This window comes from Mirounga angustirostris, unplaced genomic scaffold (assembly GCF_029215605.1).
Source record: "Mirounga angustirostris isolate CCGP_5_RB_7025 unplaced genomic scaffold, mMirAng1.0.hap1 SCAF_1, whole genome shotgun sequence".
Classification (NCBI taxonomy): Eukaryota; Metazoa; Chordata; class Mammalia; order Carnivora; family Phocidae; genus Mirounga; species Mirounga angustirostris.
The window spans coordinates 169,422,005-169,439,663 of record NW_026991709.1 but is presented as its reverse complement, the minus strand read 5'-3'; the positions used below and the strand labels follow the sequence as shown (position 1 = coordinate 169,439,663).

General features: G+C 37.6%; 1 protein-coding gene across 1 annotated transcript in view; it reads left to right on the top strand.

Moving 5' to 3' along the window:
- Window positions 1–17,659, top strand: part of ARL8B (ADP ribosylation factor like GTPase 8B) — a 58,076-nt gene that overhangs the window by 36,511 nt on the left and 3,906 nt on the right. The window contains exons 2-6 of the mRNA XM_045861932.3: window positions 9,325–9,405; window positions 9,849–9,922; window positions 10,457–10,550; window positions 13,533–13,600; window positions 14,209–14,279. Coding sequence (XP_045717888.1) covers window positions 9,325–9,405; window positions 9,849–9,922; window positions 10,457–10,550; window positions 13,533–13,600; window positions 14,209–14,279 — 388 coding nt within the window. The remainder of the gene's footprint in view (window positions 1–9,324; window positions 9,406–9,848; window positions 9,923–10,456; window positions 10,551–13,532; window positions 13,601–14,208; window positions 14,280–17,659) is intronic.

The window sequence follows — 17,659 nt, the reverse complement described above, 5'->3', positions numbered from 1 at the left end:
TTTACCGAGATCGGACTATTAACATTTTACTTCATTTGCTTTATAGTGTCACTTTACATAGGTAAGTTTTTTGTAGCATGGCCCGTTATTTCCAAGTACCTAAGTGTATTTTCCAAGATTGGGGATATTCTCTTGACTTTATGACATTAAAAAATGATACCTCACAGATTTTATCCACTGCTATCTTGTCAGTTGACCCAATAATGTTGTTTATAGCATATTTATCCACCAGTGCAAGATCCAGTCTAGGGTCAGGTACTGCCTTTAGTTGTCATGTCTCTTTAGCCCTCTCTAGTCTGAAACATTTTCACAGCCTTCCTTTGCCTTTTAGAGCATTGACATTTGTCAGAAATATTCCTTCTCCCATTTAATAGAATGTTTCTCATTTTGGGTTTGTCTGATGTTTCAACGTTAGATTTAGTTTACGCATTCTCAGCTGAAATAGTACTATATGGGGAATATTGTTTCCTTCTCATGGTATTCTGTTCCACTTAGTAGTGAAATACAAGGGACGTAATGATGTTATTAAGTAGAAAAATTAGTACTGGTAATAATTTTATGTTAAAGGTTCTTGGAAAGAAAAATGACTAACATGTATATTTATTGGCCATATATTCTCACGTAGCAAATGTGTGAATTTTGGCAATTAAACAATTGAGTCATAGTGTGTGTTTAAAATGTGTTTTTTTAATATTTTTTTAATTTTTATTTTAAGATTTTATTTATTTATTTGACAGAGACGCAGGGGGAGTGGGAGAGGGAGAAGCAGACTTCCTGTGGAGCAGGGAACTGGATGCGGGACTTGAACCCAGGACCCTGGAATCATGTCCTGAGCAGAAAGCAGACGCCACTCAGGAGCCCCATAGTGTGTGTTTTTTTTAAAAAAACAAAAGACTCCTCTGTTTAGCATGTAAAAGTAGTCTCTTCTGGCCAAGAGAAGAAATTTTATATGAGGTATTTGTCATGCTCCTTACTGCATTCTGTTTTTCCAAAGTAGCTTGATAACCAGGTCCTTTTTTTGGAAAAAAGGTTTTGTTAGAGAATACTTGGAGATGTTTGTCAAAGCTGGTATTTTTCCATTTGTCTTTTCAAGTTTATTAAGGACTGGATTGGATTGCTACTGTAGATGGACAGATCAAGCAAAGAGAAGTTTACTTCCTCATGTGGGTAATAGCTTGCTCTCTGCATATTTATGCATTTAAAAGAGCAACTGTAGGGGCACCTGGGTGGTGCAGTCCTTAAGCGTCTGCCTTTGGCTCAGGTCATGATCCCTGGGTCCTGGGAACAAGCCCCACATCAGGCTCCCTGCGCAGCAGGAAGCCTGCTTCGCCCTCTCCCACTCCCCCTACTTGTGTTCCCTCTGTCTCTGTGTCTGTCTCTGTCAAATAAATAAATAAAGGAGCAACTGTAAAATCTAACCTAATTCATTTAGAATCCCTACTTTAGGGGCACCTGGGTGGCTCAGTTATTAGGCGTCTGCCTTCGGCTTAGGTAATGATCTCAGGGTCCTGGGATTGAACCCCATGTTGGGCTCCCTGCTCAATGGGGAGTCTGCTTCTCCCTCTTCCTCTGCTGCCTCTCCTCGTGCTCTCTCTTTCTCTCTAATAAATGAATAAAATCTTAAAAAAAAGTAATAATAATAGAATTCCTACTTTAAACCACTGAACTGTAGGAGTATTTCACTGTGTTCTCCCCAGCTGTACATGTGAGTTAGCACTAAAGGAAAACTTTCTGGGACAAGGTTTGCTTTTAGCCTTTCATATACCAAAGAATTTTGGGAAGAGAGCCACATTTTTCTGTTGTAGGCATTTATCTCTTGCTCAACTATATTTTAAATGAGAGGCATATGAATAAAACGTAATAAATGTTAGAGCTGGAAGTGACTTTGGACATACTCTTCCAATTCCCTCTTCTAGATAAGGTAGCTTCATTCCAAAGGTAAAATGATTTGCATGTGGTTAGTAAGTAGCAAAACTGGTAATAAGATTCTCAGACTTGGAGGATTAGTCTTCTTTTTACCACCTATTTTGCTTCAGATTTATTTTACCCAGCTAAACAAATTGCAGGAATATTGCTTTGAGACTTCGGCTTACAGGGTGTGTGTAGATGACTACAGTTCTATCCATCGTCACAAAATCAGTGAGTGCTGTTTGTAGAGTATTTATTAAGTGCTAAGAACGATGTTTGGTATTATTTAAATGTTAAATTTGTTTAAGTAAATAAGATGATACACAAGTAGTATTTTTTCAAGCATCTATTTGCTTCCTAAATTGTTTGTCTCAGTTTAATGGCATTTTGACAGCATAGAAATAAATTCTCAGTTACCTAGAGAACAGCTGCCAACTCAGTGGTTTAGTCATTCAGCACAAGCTTTGAAAATGAGGATTAAGATTTGACACTAGGAAAGAAGTGGAAATGCTTCCCAAGTCTATAAAGTAGTTATACCACAAAATCCATGCAGCACAGTTAAATATTTATTAAACATATTTCTGTACTCAAGAAGTTTTTGGATTAAAAACCCAAGGACAGGGCGCCTGGGTGGCTCAGTCGTTAAGCGTCTGCCTTCGGCTCAGGTCATGATCCCAGGGTCCTGGGATCGAGCCCCACATCGGGCTCCTTGCTTGGCAGGAAGCCTGCTTCTCCTTCTCCCACTCCCCCTGCTTGTGTTCCCTCTCTCGCTGTGTCTCTCTCTGTCAAATAAATAAATAAAAAATCTTTAAAAAAATAAAAAATAAAAAATAAAAACCCAAGGACTTCATTACCTAATTTTAAGCCATTGCAGATTAGCACTAGCAACTGAAATTAGAGAAAATTATAGTTTCTGCCACCAGTAAGAAGTATTGATAAAGGAGATAAAGGAACATCTAAAAGTTTAGGGTCAGTACCCCAGTATACTGCAGACCCCTACATCATTTTGTCATGGAATGGCACTATAATTGATGTTCACAATCATTAAGTTTTATTGCCAGAAGGGCCTTTAAGGGTTATCTTCGTTTTCTTATTTTACAATTGATAAAGTAACCTTGAAATGCCAAGAACACATTGAATCATGTTCCATAAATTATGTGTGAGAAGTTAGCTAAGTATGTTATTGCATTTTATTATTTTTTAATTTTTTTAATGATTTTATTTATTTGAGAGAGAGCGAGCCCCCCAGGCGCCCTAAATATGGAATGCATTTTATTTTAGAAAGCTTCCTGTGCAAGCTAGTTTAAAAGTTTTGGCCTTTAAACAGTTTAGCTACCATTTCTGGCTGCTTCCTTATGTAAAACACCTATTTCCTAATGAAAACAAACAAATGAAGCATTATCTTACATGGACCTCACCTCAGACATCAATTAAAACTTACTGTAATACATATAATTACAGTGGAGATCTTTAAGAAAAACAGAATCAGCCACTACTGAAGCTGAGTCTTAAGCAGATTCCGCTGAGTGTGGAGCACAGTGCAGAGCTCAGTCTCACAACACTGAGATCATGACCCCAGCTGAAATCAAGAGTTGTTCACTTAATTGATTGCACCACCCAGGTACCCCACCATCTTAACTATTCTTATTTTTTAAATTTTAATTTAATTTAAATAATAACATATATAATATTGGTTTCAGAGGTAGAGGTCAGTGATTTATCAGTCTTATATAATACCCAGTGCTCAGTATATCACGTGCCCTCTTTAATGGCCATCACCCAGTTACCCCATCTCCCTATCCCCCTCCCCTCCAGCAACCCTCAGTTGGTTTCCTATGCTTAAGAGTCTCTGATGGTTTGTCCCCTCTCTGATTTTGTCTTGTTTTATTTTTTCCTCTCTTCCCCCATGATCCTCTCTTGTTTCTTAAATTCCACAGCGAGATCATATGATAATTGTCTTTCTCTGATGGACTTACTTTGCTTAGCATAGCAACTTCTAGTTCCATCCACTTCATTGCAGATGGCAAGATTTTGGGTTTTTTTTTTGATGGCTGAGTAGTATTCCACATATTAACTATTCTTTTTTTTTTTTTTAAGATTTTATTTATTTATTTGACAGAGAGAGACGTAGCGAGAGAGGGAACACAAGCAGGGGGGAGAAGCAGGCTTCCGGCTGAGCAGGGAGCCCGATGTGGGGCTCGATCCCAGAACTCCGGGATCGTGACCTGAGCCGAAGGCAGACACTTAACAACTGAGCCACTCAGGTGCCCCCATATTAACTATTCTTAAGTGTACAATTAGTTCATCACCACCATACATCTGTAGAACTTTTTTTTTTTTTAGGATTTTATTCATTCATTTAGAGAGAGAGAGCACGAGAGAGCAGGAGGATGGACAGAGGGAGAGGGAGAGAATCTCAAGCAGACTCCACGCCAAGCAGAGCCCAGAGCCCGACACAGAGCTACATCCCACGACCCTGAGATCATGACCTGAGCCGAAACCAAGAGTTGAAGGCTTAACTGCCAGCCACCCAGGCACCCCTAGAACTTTTTAATCATTTCAAACAAATTCCATACCCACTAAGCAGTTACTGCCTATTTCCCCCTTCTCCCTTGCCTTTGGCAAACACCATTCTACTTTCTGTCTTTATGAATTTAACCATTTTAGGTTTCTCATGTGAGTAGAATTATATAGTATTGTCTTTTTGTATCTGGCTTATTTATATTATTATAGTAATAATGTCTTCAAAAGGTTCATTTGTGTTTTAACATGAGTAAGTTTTTTTTAAGGCTGGATCATATTACATTGTAGGAATAAACCACATTTTGTTTACCCATTCATCTGTCAGTTGTCTTTGGGTTTCTTCCACCTTTTGGCTGTTATGGATAATGCTGCTGTGAACATGGGTATACAGATAAATCTCTGAGTCCCTGCTTTCAATGCTTTTGGGTTTATAATTGGAAGTAGAATTGCTGGATCATGTGGTAATTCTATTTTTAACCTTTTCAGGAACTTCTATACTGTTTTTCTTAGCAGCTGTACCACTTTACATTCCTGCTGCAGTGCACCAGGGTTGCAATTTCTCCATATCCTTGCTGTAACTTGTTATTTTGTTTTTTGTTGTTGTTGGTGGTTTTTTTTTTTGATAATAGCCATCTTAATGGGTATGAAGGTGGTATCTTTTGTGGTTTTGATTTGCATTTCCCTAATGATTAGTGATGTTGAGCATCTTTTAATGTTCTTATTAGCTATTTGTATATTTCCTTTGGAGAAATGTCTCTTCAAGTCCTTTGCCCATTTAAAAAAAAGTTATTGTTGGGATGCCTGGGTGGCTCAGTCGTTAAGCATCTGCCTTCAACTCAGGTCATGATCCCAGGGTCCTGGGATCGAGCCCTGCATCGGGCTCCCTCTCATCGGGGAGCCTGCTTCTCTCTCTTTAAAAAAAAAAAAAAAAAAAAAAGAAAATTTTTTTTTAAGAGCAGTTTTAGGTTCACAGCATAATCGAGGAGGGGAAGGTAGAGTTATCCATATACCTCCTGCCCCTACACTCACAGCTTCCCCCATTATCAACATCCCACAGAAGAGTGGTACATTTGTTACAATTGATGCACTTACACTGACACATAATAATCACCCAAAGTCCATAGTTTACATTATTTTTTCACTCTATGTGTTGTACATTCTATAAGTTTGGACAAATGTATAATGACATATATCCATCATTATAGTATCATACAGTTTTTTATTACCTAAAAATCCTCTGCTCTGCCTATTCATTTCCTCCCCCACCCCTTCAATTCCTATCAACCACTGATCTTCTTACTGTTTCCATAGTTTTGCCTTTTTCAGAATATTGCTAGAGTCATGTTTTCATTTTGTTGGAATCAGAGTTAAGTAATTCTTTCAGATTGAGTCTTTCTTTTTTTTTTTTTAAATTTTTTTTAAATTTATTTATTCATGAGAGAGAGAGAGAGAGGCAGAGGGAGAAGTAGGCTCCCAAGGAGCAGGGAGCCCGATGTGGGGCTCGATCCCAGGACCCTGGGATCATGACCTGAGCCGAAGGCAGACGCCTAACCATCTGAGCCACCCAGGCGCCCCCAGATTGAGTCTTTCATTTAGATATGTTTTTAAGATTCCTTCATGTCTTTTTGTGGCTTGGTAGCTCATTTCTTTTTAATATTGAATAATAATCCATTTCCTGGATACGACACAGTCTTTTTATACATTTACTTACTGAAGGACACTTTGGTTGCTTCCAAGTTTTACCAGTTATGCATAAAGATGCTGTAAGCATTAATGTGCAGGTTTTTGTGTGGACTTAAGTTCAACATCTTTGGATAAATATGAAGGAGCATGATTGCTGGATTGAACGAATGGTAAGAGTGTATTTGGTTTTGTAAGAAACCTCGCCACTGTCTTCGAAAGTGGCTGTACCATTTTGCATTCCCACCAGTAATGAGTGAGAATTGCTGTTGTCCCACCTCCTTATCAGCATTTGGTATTATCGGTGTACCAGATTTTGGCCACTCTAATAAGTGTACCAGTGGTATCTCATTTTTTTTTTTTAAGATTTTATTTATTTATTTGACAGAGAGTGACATAGCGAGAGCAGGAACACAAGCGGGGGAGTGGGAGAGGGAGAAGCAGGCTTCCCTCAGAGCAGGGAGCCCGATGTGGGACTCGATCCCAGGACCCTGGGATCATGACCTGAGCCGAAGGCAGACACTTAACGACTGAGCCACCCAGGCATCCCAGTGGTATCTCATTTTAATTTGCGTTTTCCTGATGACATATGATGTGCAGTATCTTTTCATATGCCTATTTGCCATCTGTGTATCTTCTTTGGTGAAGTATTGGTTGAGGTCTGTGGCTCATTTTTTAATTGGTTTTTTTTTTTCATATTGATGTTTTAAGAGTTTTTTGTATATTTTGTCTAATAGTCCTTTATTAGATGTATCTTTTTACAAATATTTTCTCTTACTCTGTGCCTCTTTTCTAACTCTGTAACTCTTCTAAATCTTGTTCACATGGCAGTTTTTAATTTTAATGAAGCCCACCTTATTGTTGCTTTATGGATATTGCCTTTGTTGTTGCCTTTTCTCCCCTTCTAATTAGGTTATATTTTTGTTGTTGTATCATTACTAGTTTTGATACATATAGTTTTGATGTCATGACTAGATTTCCACATATAAATCATATGTGAAAGTTCTGAGAATTATAATGTTTAATATAAATGAAAGTAGTGATTGTGGTTAGCATCTTTTTTCTGAAATCAGCCTGAACACCACTGAATGTGGGGCAGGGTGGGGGGGAACAGAGAACTTTGGAGTTGCGTAGAGGAAATTAATTTGTAAAATTGGAATTCATTGTGCTCAGGACTTGTAGACAGTTTTAGAATCATGTGTGGCTAGCCTAAGGTCACAGCAAACAATCAGCCAGTCTTAGGGCCTTGAACATAGTCCTATTTGTTTAACCATTCCTTTGTTGAGAGATTTCATAATCCTGGGATGTTTACCTAAAAATAAGAGTCAGGTCAACTGAGAAATTAATATTTGGTAAATAAAATTTATAAATATGTAAATATATAAAGTCAGTATTAGCTGTGACTCATTAGATGTACTTTGTAATTGTAGTCAGAATTAAGAATATGAGGGGCACCTGGGTGGCTCAGTCGGTTGGGTGTCCAACTCTTGGTTTCTGCTCACATCATGATCTCAGGGTCATGTGATTGAGCTCTGCACTAGATTCTGTGCTCAGCGTGGAGTCTGCTTGAGGTTCTCTCTCTACCCCCCACACCCCTCTCCCACGCCCCCTGCTTGTGCTCTCTCTCTCTCAAATAAATAAAATCTTAAAAAAAAAAAAAGAACATGATAAGAAATGTGAGAGCTATTATGAGAATTATGATACTTTGTTTTTTTTAAGATTTATTTATTTGACAGAGAGAGAGAGAGATGACGACAGTGAGAGGAGGAACACAAGCAGGGGGAGTGGGGGAGGGAGAAGCAGGCTTCCCGCTGAGCAGGGAGACTGATGCGGGGCTCAATCCCAGGATTCTGGGATCATGACCTGAGCCGAAGGCAGACGCTTAATGACTGAGCCACCCAGGCTTCTGAGAATTATGATACTTTAGTGAAGGATATAAAAGATTTGAATGTTTAAATGAACAAACCATGTGCCTGGATGGAGAAACTTGATCGTGGTTAAATATAAAGAATTGATATAGGACAATCCTTCTCAAATTAATACAGTTAATATAATTCCAGTCAATTTTTAACTGAAATATGAATTTCTAAAGTTTACTTGGAATGTGAGTGATGAACTAAGACAGTTTTGAAAACATTCCAAATTCTTGATCTTCTTTATAGAATAAGAAATTGTACAAGCTGCAGTAATTCATTTAATCCTAATTTAGGAATAAACAGACTAATGGAAAAGTATTGACTCAGATATAGAAGTGTCTCTTATGGCATTTGGCATATCACTTCAAATTAGTTAGGAATGTGTAGATTTTTAAATGAGGAGTGAGATGATTGAGAAAAGGAACTTTCTTGCACTGTAAAATCAAATTCCAGATGGATGAACATTTTAAATTTTAAAGGGCATTCAAATATTATTAGAAAATATTTTAGTCTTATGAGAAGGTCATAAGCTAAAAAAGAACAGAATTGATTACATAAAAGGAAAACCTGTACAATGACAAAATATAAGTCTTGTTAAAAGACAAACTTGGAAAAGCTGTTTAGCATGAGTTGAAATTGTCAAAATAATTTGCTAAAATGGGAAAACTTTGAAGTTTTACTTCTGATTTCCTACTTTGTGTGAACATTTATGTATAGGTGGGGAAATTAATAAATTTTCATTTATAGTTGTAATATATAATATTTCTTTTTAATCTATTTTTAAGACTATGTGTTTGACAGAGTGAGAGAGCACAAGCAGGGGGATCAGCAAAGGGAGAGGGAGGAAATATGTAAAAAGTTATAATCTTATTAAAAGTATCCTTTTTTTAAAAAACGGAATGTGTTTGGATGAAGGAAATAATGTATCTCTTCAAGAACTGTGGCTAAAAGGAATGTTTTCTTTTTTTTTTTATTTAAAGGAGGGTGGGTAGGAGCAAGGGGAGAGGGAGAGAGAGAATCTTAAGCAGGCTCCACGCCCAGTGCAGAGGGGCTTGATCTCACAACCCTGAGATCATGACCTGAGCCAAAATCAAGAGTGGACTCTTAACTGACTGAGCCACCCAGGCGCACCTATAAAGAATGTTTTCTTAAGACAGGTTGTTACCGCCACTAAAAAATTAGTTATATAATACACTAAAATGGTTATAAAAGCATTGTTGATGCCTGAAGTTTATGCCGTGTTATATGTCTTAATAAATATTGATTATTCTAACTTCAGATGTTTTCTTTTGTTCAGTCAGGTCAATTCAGTGAAGATATGATACCCACGGTGGGCTTCAACATGAGGAAAGTAACTAAAGGTAACGTCACAATAAAGGTACGTGATCTTTTACGTGATCTTTTTACCATACTTGATTTAAATTGTTAGCATATACAGATACAAATTTTTCTGTTTCTTTCTCTTTTGGCATTCAGATCTGGATGATGCGTGATTCAGTACATGCTGAAACTTCTCTTAAAGATACATTTTCAGTACGGAAGTTTATTGGTTAACAAGCAAAGAAAGTATTGCACAAAATTTTCTTTAGTAGAACTGACTAGATACAGTGTAAACATATTAAATATGAATTTCAAGTTTAGAAGTGGACCCAAGAGCTTCTAGATTAAGAACTTGTTTCAGCTCAAGTTTTTCAGAAGTAGTTTGGCTCTAACATTGTGGAAATAGGCATATCTGCCTGATCTTTCTCTCCTTTTTCTACTTTTTCTTTCAATATATTACTTAAAGTACCTTCATTAAGAATTGTCTGTCTTGATTTAAAGATTTGGGACATAGGAGGACAACCCCGGTTCCGGAGCATGTGGGAGCGGTACTGCAGAGGAGTCAATGCCATTGTGTAAGCGCTGCTTAAAAAAAGTCAGTTTAGGTTTCCAGGAAAAAAGTTGTTTTTAATACTTCCAAAGGCTCAATTTTTATTTCGCCAGTAACGGTCTTTATTAGTGTAATCCCATTAATATGAAACTTTAACAAATTTAATCATAAATGAGAGATTAGTTATTTATTTATTTTTATTAAGCAGCTAAGAGCTAAGGGATATAAATGTTTTACTATCATGTGTTAGCATCTAAATAGTCTACTTAAAAGTATTTTTGGGTACTGAGCTTTTCTTTAGGTCTTTATTTTGATTAACAATTTCAGTGATGTGAATCTTTTTTTAGTTTATTTATTTGCTTATTTATTTATTTAAGTAATCTCTACACCCAGTGTGGGGCCCAAACTCACGACCCCAACATCACGAGTCGCATGCTCTTCCTACTGAGCCAACCAGGTGCCCCTTAGTAGTGTAAATCTGAAAATTAAAAATCTTTATCCCTAATTGTGACTATCAGAGAATTCGGAGACGAGATATTGAAATCGCTTTTTTTTAAAGTTACATGATAGATGCTGCCGATCGTGAAAAGATAGAAGCCTCTCGAAATGAACTACATAATCTTCTAGATAAACCACAGTTACAAGGAATTCCGGTAAGTATGGAGTTCTTGTTATTTTATATTATATGATTATAAGATTTATAATTATATTATTAAAATTATAATTATATGATTTATTATGTTTGAAATCAGTTAAATGTCTTAAAATCCTCAAAGGCTTATCTTTACTGAATACTAGCCATATACTGGGCACTGTGCTATTTATTCATTTCTTAACCAGCTATTTATTAAGCTATATACAATAGGGGCAGTGCTCAGTCCTAGGGATACAAAGTGAATAGAAGTATGCTGCCATCATGGAGCTTAGGTTTAGTAGGAAAGGTAGATGCCATGAAATCACTGGAATAATACAGCTCCGATAAGTGCTATGAAGGAGAGGTACCAGGGGCCATGAGAGTTATAAATTAGAGGGGAGATTTGATCTAGTTTGAGGGAAGAAAGGAGGATTCCCTGAGGAAGTGATGCTTGAGCTGAATTATGAGGGACATGTAGACATGTGAGGGATGGGATGATTGGAGGAAAAGAGAGTTGTAGACAAAGGCCTTTTGGTAGGAGGAAGCAAGGCACTAAGAGGAGGCCAGTCTCCCTAGAGCAAAAGCGAAGTGAGAAGGTGGGGAGAGTGGTGAGCCATGCGGCGGCTAGGATACTAGAGGAGGCTGGGCTGGACTGTGTGGGAAGCTGTTGCTAGTGTTTTAAAACTTTATTTCTGAAGTGTTTCTTTTTTCTTTCCTTTCCTTTTTTTTTTTTTTTTTAAAGATTTAATTTATTAGAGCGAGTATGTGGGGGTGGGGGGAGAGGGGGCAGAAGCAGACTGCCCTGAGTGCAGAGATCCACGCTGGGTGGGGGGGGTGGGGCACGACCCCATGACCTGAGCCAAAAATCAAGAATCAGATGCTCAATTGACTGAGCCACCCACGCACTGACTGTTGTAGTGTTTTAAGTGTCAGATTTATTATTTAAGTTATTCTGATTTCAATTTGACAATGGATTAAATTGGCAAGATTAAATTTAATCCTTAAATAAGGAGGGCAGTTTTAGGAAGCTCTTGAAATTGTCTTGACAAATTACAGTACCTTGGATTAGGGTGGTAGTAGACAAGATGGTGAGAAGGAAACCGATTTTAGTGATATTTAGGAATGCTGTCAACCAGACTTGGTAATGGGTTGGAAGAGGAGATGTAAAGAATATAATTCCTAGTTCCTGGTTCATGAAGTTAGGTGGAAGGGGTACCATTTCTTGAGCTGACAAATGTTGGAAAAGGACCATGCTTTAGCCTCGTCACAAGTTCATGAATGTCATACTTGAGGTATATTATCTCAGGTAATCCTTACAACATAATGAGGTTTGTGGTTATCCCTCCGTTATATAACAGTTGTTCTTCAGGGTTACATGGTAACATTACCTGTTGTGCAACCAGGTTTCGAATCCATGTCTTCAAAGCCTATTCTTTGTCTCCTGTGTTAAAACTTAGTTGTGTATACCTGCCATAGGTAAAAATCAGTCTTACCTTAAGGTCACCATAAGTCTTCTTAGTTGCAAGCAATAGAAAGCTGACATAAGTAGAAAGGAATTCAATGAAAGGATATTGGGTAGCTCACAGAGTCTCCGAAGAAGGCTGCACATAAGTAGGCTCAGGAAATAGGCTGGAACAAGGAAGCTAAGCAGCTGCCAGGATCACATCCAGACTCACACCACAGAGTAAGTCTGGTGACCACATGCAGTTTCTGAACACTAGACACAATTGTTCTGATTGGAAAGTCATCTAGCTGATTCCCTTTCCCTGTCAGAATGGGTTCTCTCTCCCGCTTTCTTGCATCATTGCCTCTGCATTGAAAGGTTTGGTTCATCCTAGATTAAGTGTCCATGCTCTAGCAGAAAGGAAGGCTGGGGAAAAAATTATCCATAGAAGCAAGTAGCTTATTGGGAGGCAGGTTCATAAGGTAGGAGGAGAGTTCTTAAATGTAGTAAGAGGACTAAAATGCCAGGCAACCCCCAAACTGACAGCTGATCACAAATGGCCATGATATTATTTTTAGAAAATCAGGCAGGTCCAGCTTCGGAACCTAGTATGACTTAAATAAGAATATGGAGAGGGGTGAAAGTTGGGGAACGGGAGATAGGCTTTGGTTTAACATTGTCCTATGAGCTCTCGGTGTCCCTGACTCTTCTGTGCCTCTGTCCTTGTCTCTTTGTCCTTTGTGCAAAGTAAGAATCTAGGTCCTATGAGTATAAGTGGTCAAAGTGTATGGAGTAGGGTGGGGGTGGGGGTGTATTAAGTGAAAGAAAATAGGTATGGCAAGGTAGACATGGCGTGTACTTTGTTGAGATGGGTCAAAGATTACATGTTCTTAGAGAACACTGAGAGTATGGATATTCTCAAATTTTGTTATATGTACTCATATTCTTTGCTTTCTCTAAGGCAGAAAGAACGATATTATCTGAGAAAAGATAGAGTGGTGGTTGAAAAGCCTGTCTCTTCTTCCTTTTCAAAGCACATCTAGCAACCAGATGATACCGTTTATTCGTAAAGCTTATGACTGCTATATTTATCCTGATTTCCAGACTTAACCATTGTCTTAGAATATTTATACATGATATTCTGTAGGATGGATCAGGAATTTTAAAAGCAAATTTATGTGTTCATATGATTAATGGCTAACATAAAAAGTGGTTAAAAAATTGTTCCCCTCCCCCCCCTTGGTTGTATTAAGATCATATTCACCTATGGTAGAGATTTATTTAGAAATTGCAGAATACATACCATAGACTTAAGAACATTGTAGTAGAAATTGGCAGCCACATATTGAATTAGGGGCATCTATGCGGTAGAAGTTGAAATGAATGCTAATTTGAATTACTAAATAAATGAGATAGGCCACCAGTTATACAAATACGCCTCAATATTATGGCATGTGGTAGCATTCCAATTTTAATGTCTACAGATATGACTATCATATGCTTCTGTGACCTTTTCTTACATAAAAGTTTATTGTTAATATCTTTTCTTTTTTAAAGGTGCTTGTACTTGGAAACAAGAGAGATCTTCCTAATGCCTTGGATGAGAAACAGCTAATTGAAAAAATGTATGTCTTAAGAATGAATGATGGTGTTTAAAAGAATTTAGTTCTAAATTATACTGTTTTGTTTTGTTTTTTAATATTTTATTTATTTATTTGACAGAGAGACAGCGAGAGAGGGAACACAAGTAGGGGCAGAGGGAGACAGAGAAGCAGGCTTCCCGCAGAGCAGGGAGCCCGATGTGGAGCTCAGTCCCAGGACCCTGGGATCATGACCTGAGCCGAAGGCAGACACTTAATGACTGAGCCACCCAGGCACCCCTAAATTATACTGTTTTGCCCACTGCTTTGTTTAGCATCATTATATTATTATTTTTTTAAAGATTTTAACTAATCTCTACACCCAGCGTGGGGCTTGAACTTAAAACCCTGAGATCAAGAGTCATATGCTCTTCCGACTGAGCCAGCCTGGCCCTCCTGTTATTTAGTAATGATTATAGCCATGTTTTTAGGTAAACATGGTAAATTTGGCCTACCAGAGAAGTGAATTTCTAAAATTTTAGTAGTAGTAAAATAATTTCTTCAGTATAAAAAGATAAGAAAATTGAACAGAGTGATAGGTATGATAGTTATTTTAAGCACAGACTTAATTGGCTTAATTCTGCTTCTTATAGGAACCTGTCTGCTATTCAGGATAGAGAAATTTGCTGCTATTCAATTTCTTGCAAAGAAAAGGATAATATAGGTAAGAAATGACTGTGGAAGAAATGGGTATCACTGGAAGGGATGTCTTAATGCATCTTATTCTTTATTATCTCCATTTCTGTTTAAGTGACTTCCTTTATAGAGGACTGTTTTTTTTTGCCTCAGGAAAAAGAATAGACATTATATCTTTTGACAGCAAATACAACATCCTGAATGTGCTCTATGCTCTTTAAAGAAGTAAATGAAATAGACATGAAGTTAAAACATGATGTGATATCAATTTATTGTATTAATTTTGGCAGAGCTAGTATCCAGCTGTGCTTTATAACAAAATGTTTTTGAAATAAGACTTTACAAAAATTGGTCTATAGGCACTGAAACAATTGTTCATTTATTGAACCAGTATATTACTGTAATGTTAGTACTCTCATTGGAAATACAAGCCAAAAGTATTCTTTATCTATTCAGTGTCTGTATTAATTTCCTAGAACTGCCATAGCAAAGTACCACAAACTGGGTGGTTTAAAACAGCAGAAATTTATTTCTCAAGTTCAGGAGGCTAGGCGTCCAAAAACAAGGTGTCAGCAGGGCCATGAAAGCTGTTGGGGAATATCCTTCCTTGCCTTTTCTTAGCTTGTGGTTGCCGGCTGCCTTTGGCATTCTTTGACATATCGATGCTTACTCCGGTTTTTGCCTCTGGCTTCACATAGCCTTCTCCTGTGTGTGTGTCTCTGTGTGTATTTTCTCTTATAAAGATACATATCATTGGATTAGGGCCTACCTTCATTCAGTATGACCTCATATCTGTAAAGACAATTTTTGAATAAATTATGAGGTTTTAGGTAGGTGTGAATTTTTAGGGGGACACTGTTAGTCCAACACAGTGTCCTTAAAGAATTTAAGTATATCTGGCTGAACTTTAACTAATTTGTGAGAGGTTATTTAATAAAAGTGGATTGGAATGGGTGAAAAGGATCAAAAGGTAAAAAGGAAAGATGAATAGAAACGTTTGACAAGATGAAAGGCTATTCAACCTGTTAGCTGTTTGAGTGAAAAGACCTTTCACAGTGCAATAAAACATACTCACTGGTAAAGTATACCTTCATGACAAAAAGCTACTCAGGCTAAGTCACACAGTTCTTGTCCGGCATGACAGGTTCAACCAAAGTGTGAGAGTAGAGTTTAATGCATGTACCTTGAAGCAGCTGGGTAGGAGCCTAGAGATTTTCATGGCACCTTCACCTCTTCCAGTTTGGTGGTCAGTGGTGAAAAAAAATCACTCTGTGGGCCACTACAGAAAAATGAGGCTGCCTATCATTGCTGCATAATGGGCTGCAAACAGCATGGGCTTTGGAGTCAGGCAGCCTCAGGCCAGAACACTTGGTCCTAATTTATTTTCTGACTGGCCTTGCACAAAGCATGTAACCTCCCTAATCTCCACTTTTTACTCATCTATAAAATGGTGATAATGGCAGCAATTTAGAAATTCTCTTGTGAGAGGGAATGTGAAAATGCATTGTAGCATTTGACATATGGTGGATGTCATGTGGGTGTATTAGTTTTCTATTGCTGCTGTCAGTTAGAAGCCTGTCATAATTCTCACTGAGCTAGAAACCAAGGACTAAAATGACAGGTTGTACTCTTTTTGGAGACTCTAGGAGAGACTCCATTTCCTTATCTTTTCCAGCTTTTAGATACTACCTGCATTCTTGGCACATGGCTCCTTCCTCCATCTTCAAAGCCAAAAACATGGTATCTCTGACCATTCTCCCATAGTCACACCTCCAATTAAAAAGAAAGAAACAAACAGACCAAAAACTTGTATTGGAGTAGAATGTAATACATAGTGTCAACACAGTGTGTTTAAAAGGTATTCTGTTATCTTTTTTCCTTTAGCTTTCATTCAATATGTATTGGTTCTCATCGTAGTTAACTTTTTTCCCAAGTCAGTTCTAGTCTATCAACTCTTTCCTCACCCCTCCTCAAACATGCTCTGATGAGCTCAAAGTGTTAATAGTTTTCTGGCTAATTCTGGGCTTCCTTTATTTATTTTTCATTTTTATTATTTTATTTTTAAGTAACACTACACCCAATGTGGGGCTTGAACTTAACAACCCTGAGATCAGGAGTCACGTGCTCTGCCCACTGAACCAGTTAGGCACTCCTGGGCTTCCTTTAAAGAGCACCCAAAAGCAATCTGAGCCTAATACTTTGCTGGTGGACACAAACTGTCCTCTATTAAAGGGGTAGACTAAGTGACTTGCTATATTGTGAGCATTTAGTTAATTTGAGAACAGACTCTTCAAGCACTTAGGGTTACTTAGAGTTCATCAAAAAAAAAAAAAAAAAAAAAAAATCCCCCCCACCCCCATGTTAGGAGGAATTCTTGTGTTCCCAAGAGAGCATTTACTTATACACCACTGGTTCTCATTGAAGGATCTTCCCCCAGGATACATTTGGCAATATTTGGAGACACTGCCAAATGTTGTCATAACAAAGAGCATGCTGCTGGCATTTAGTGGGTAAAGACCAGGGATGTTCTAAACATGGTACAGTCCTCACAGCTAAGAATTGTCCAGCCTAAAGTATCAGTAGTGGTGAGGTTGAAAAACCCTGTTCTGCATACATTAACCATAATTATAGGGCATTGTGCTATTCTGTAAATCCATTTTACTCCCTTATATTCTCTCTAGTATTCCATAAAATAGGGGGAAAAAGTTACTGAAAGGAGAAAAAAAAATCCTTTGTTTTACTACCTTGACAAACCAGCTGGATACTTTCCTGGAAAAAAATCTTGTGAGCTCATTTAAGAAGTAAATGCGGGAGAGTTGGTGAGAACTTCTTTTGTTATTTGAGGCTGACCTCGTAGTCTGTCATAGAGTTCCATAGTCAGTTTGTGATTGTAGAACTCCTGCTTCACTTAGTAGTATCAAGCCCAAGGAAATGGATCCACTCTTACTAGATTCAAAACAAGTAGTTTGTAAATGAGAATGTCTGTTTATTTGGAGCAAGAAATACAACTAAGGGCCAAGTAGATTAGATTTCTTGGGTAGTCAAATCAGAACATCCTCCCTAATTTCACCTTTTACAACATATTTTAGAACCAAATTTATGAATTTACTAAATTGTTCCAAAAGTATCTCAGTGCACATGGGTTGTATATTCTCCTTCCACCTTCCCAGTGTGGTATATGAAATATTTTAGTAATGTGTCCTCAAATCACACATAGAACAGATTACTTCTGTGAACATGATCTTTGCAAAGATGACTCATACTTGTGGCCCTTTTTGTCATGGAAGATGACTCCATCTGAGTATCTTATTTCTTTTCTGCTTTTTTATCTAGTCTTAAGGATTCATTTGTCTTTGGGATATAACATCTGTCCACTGTCCACAAGCTTTGTTTTTTTTAAGTGAATTT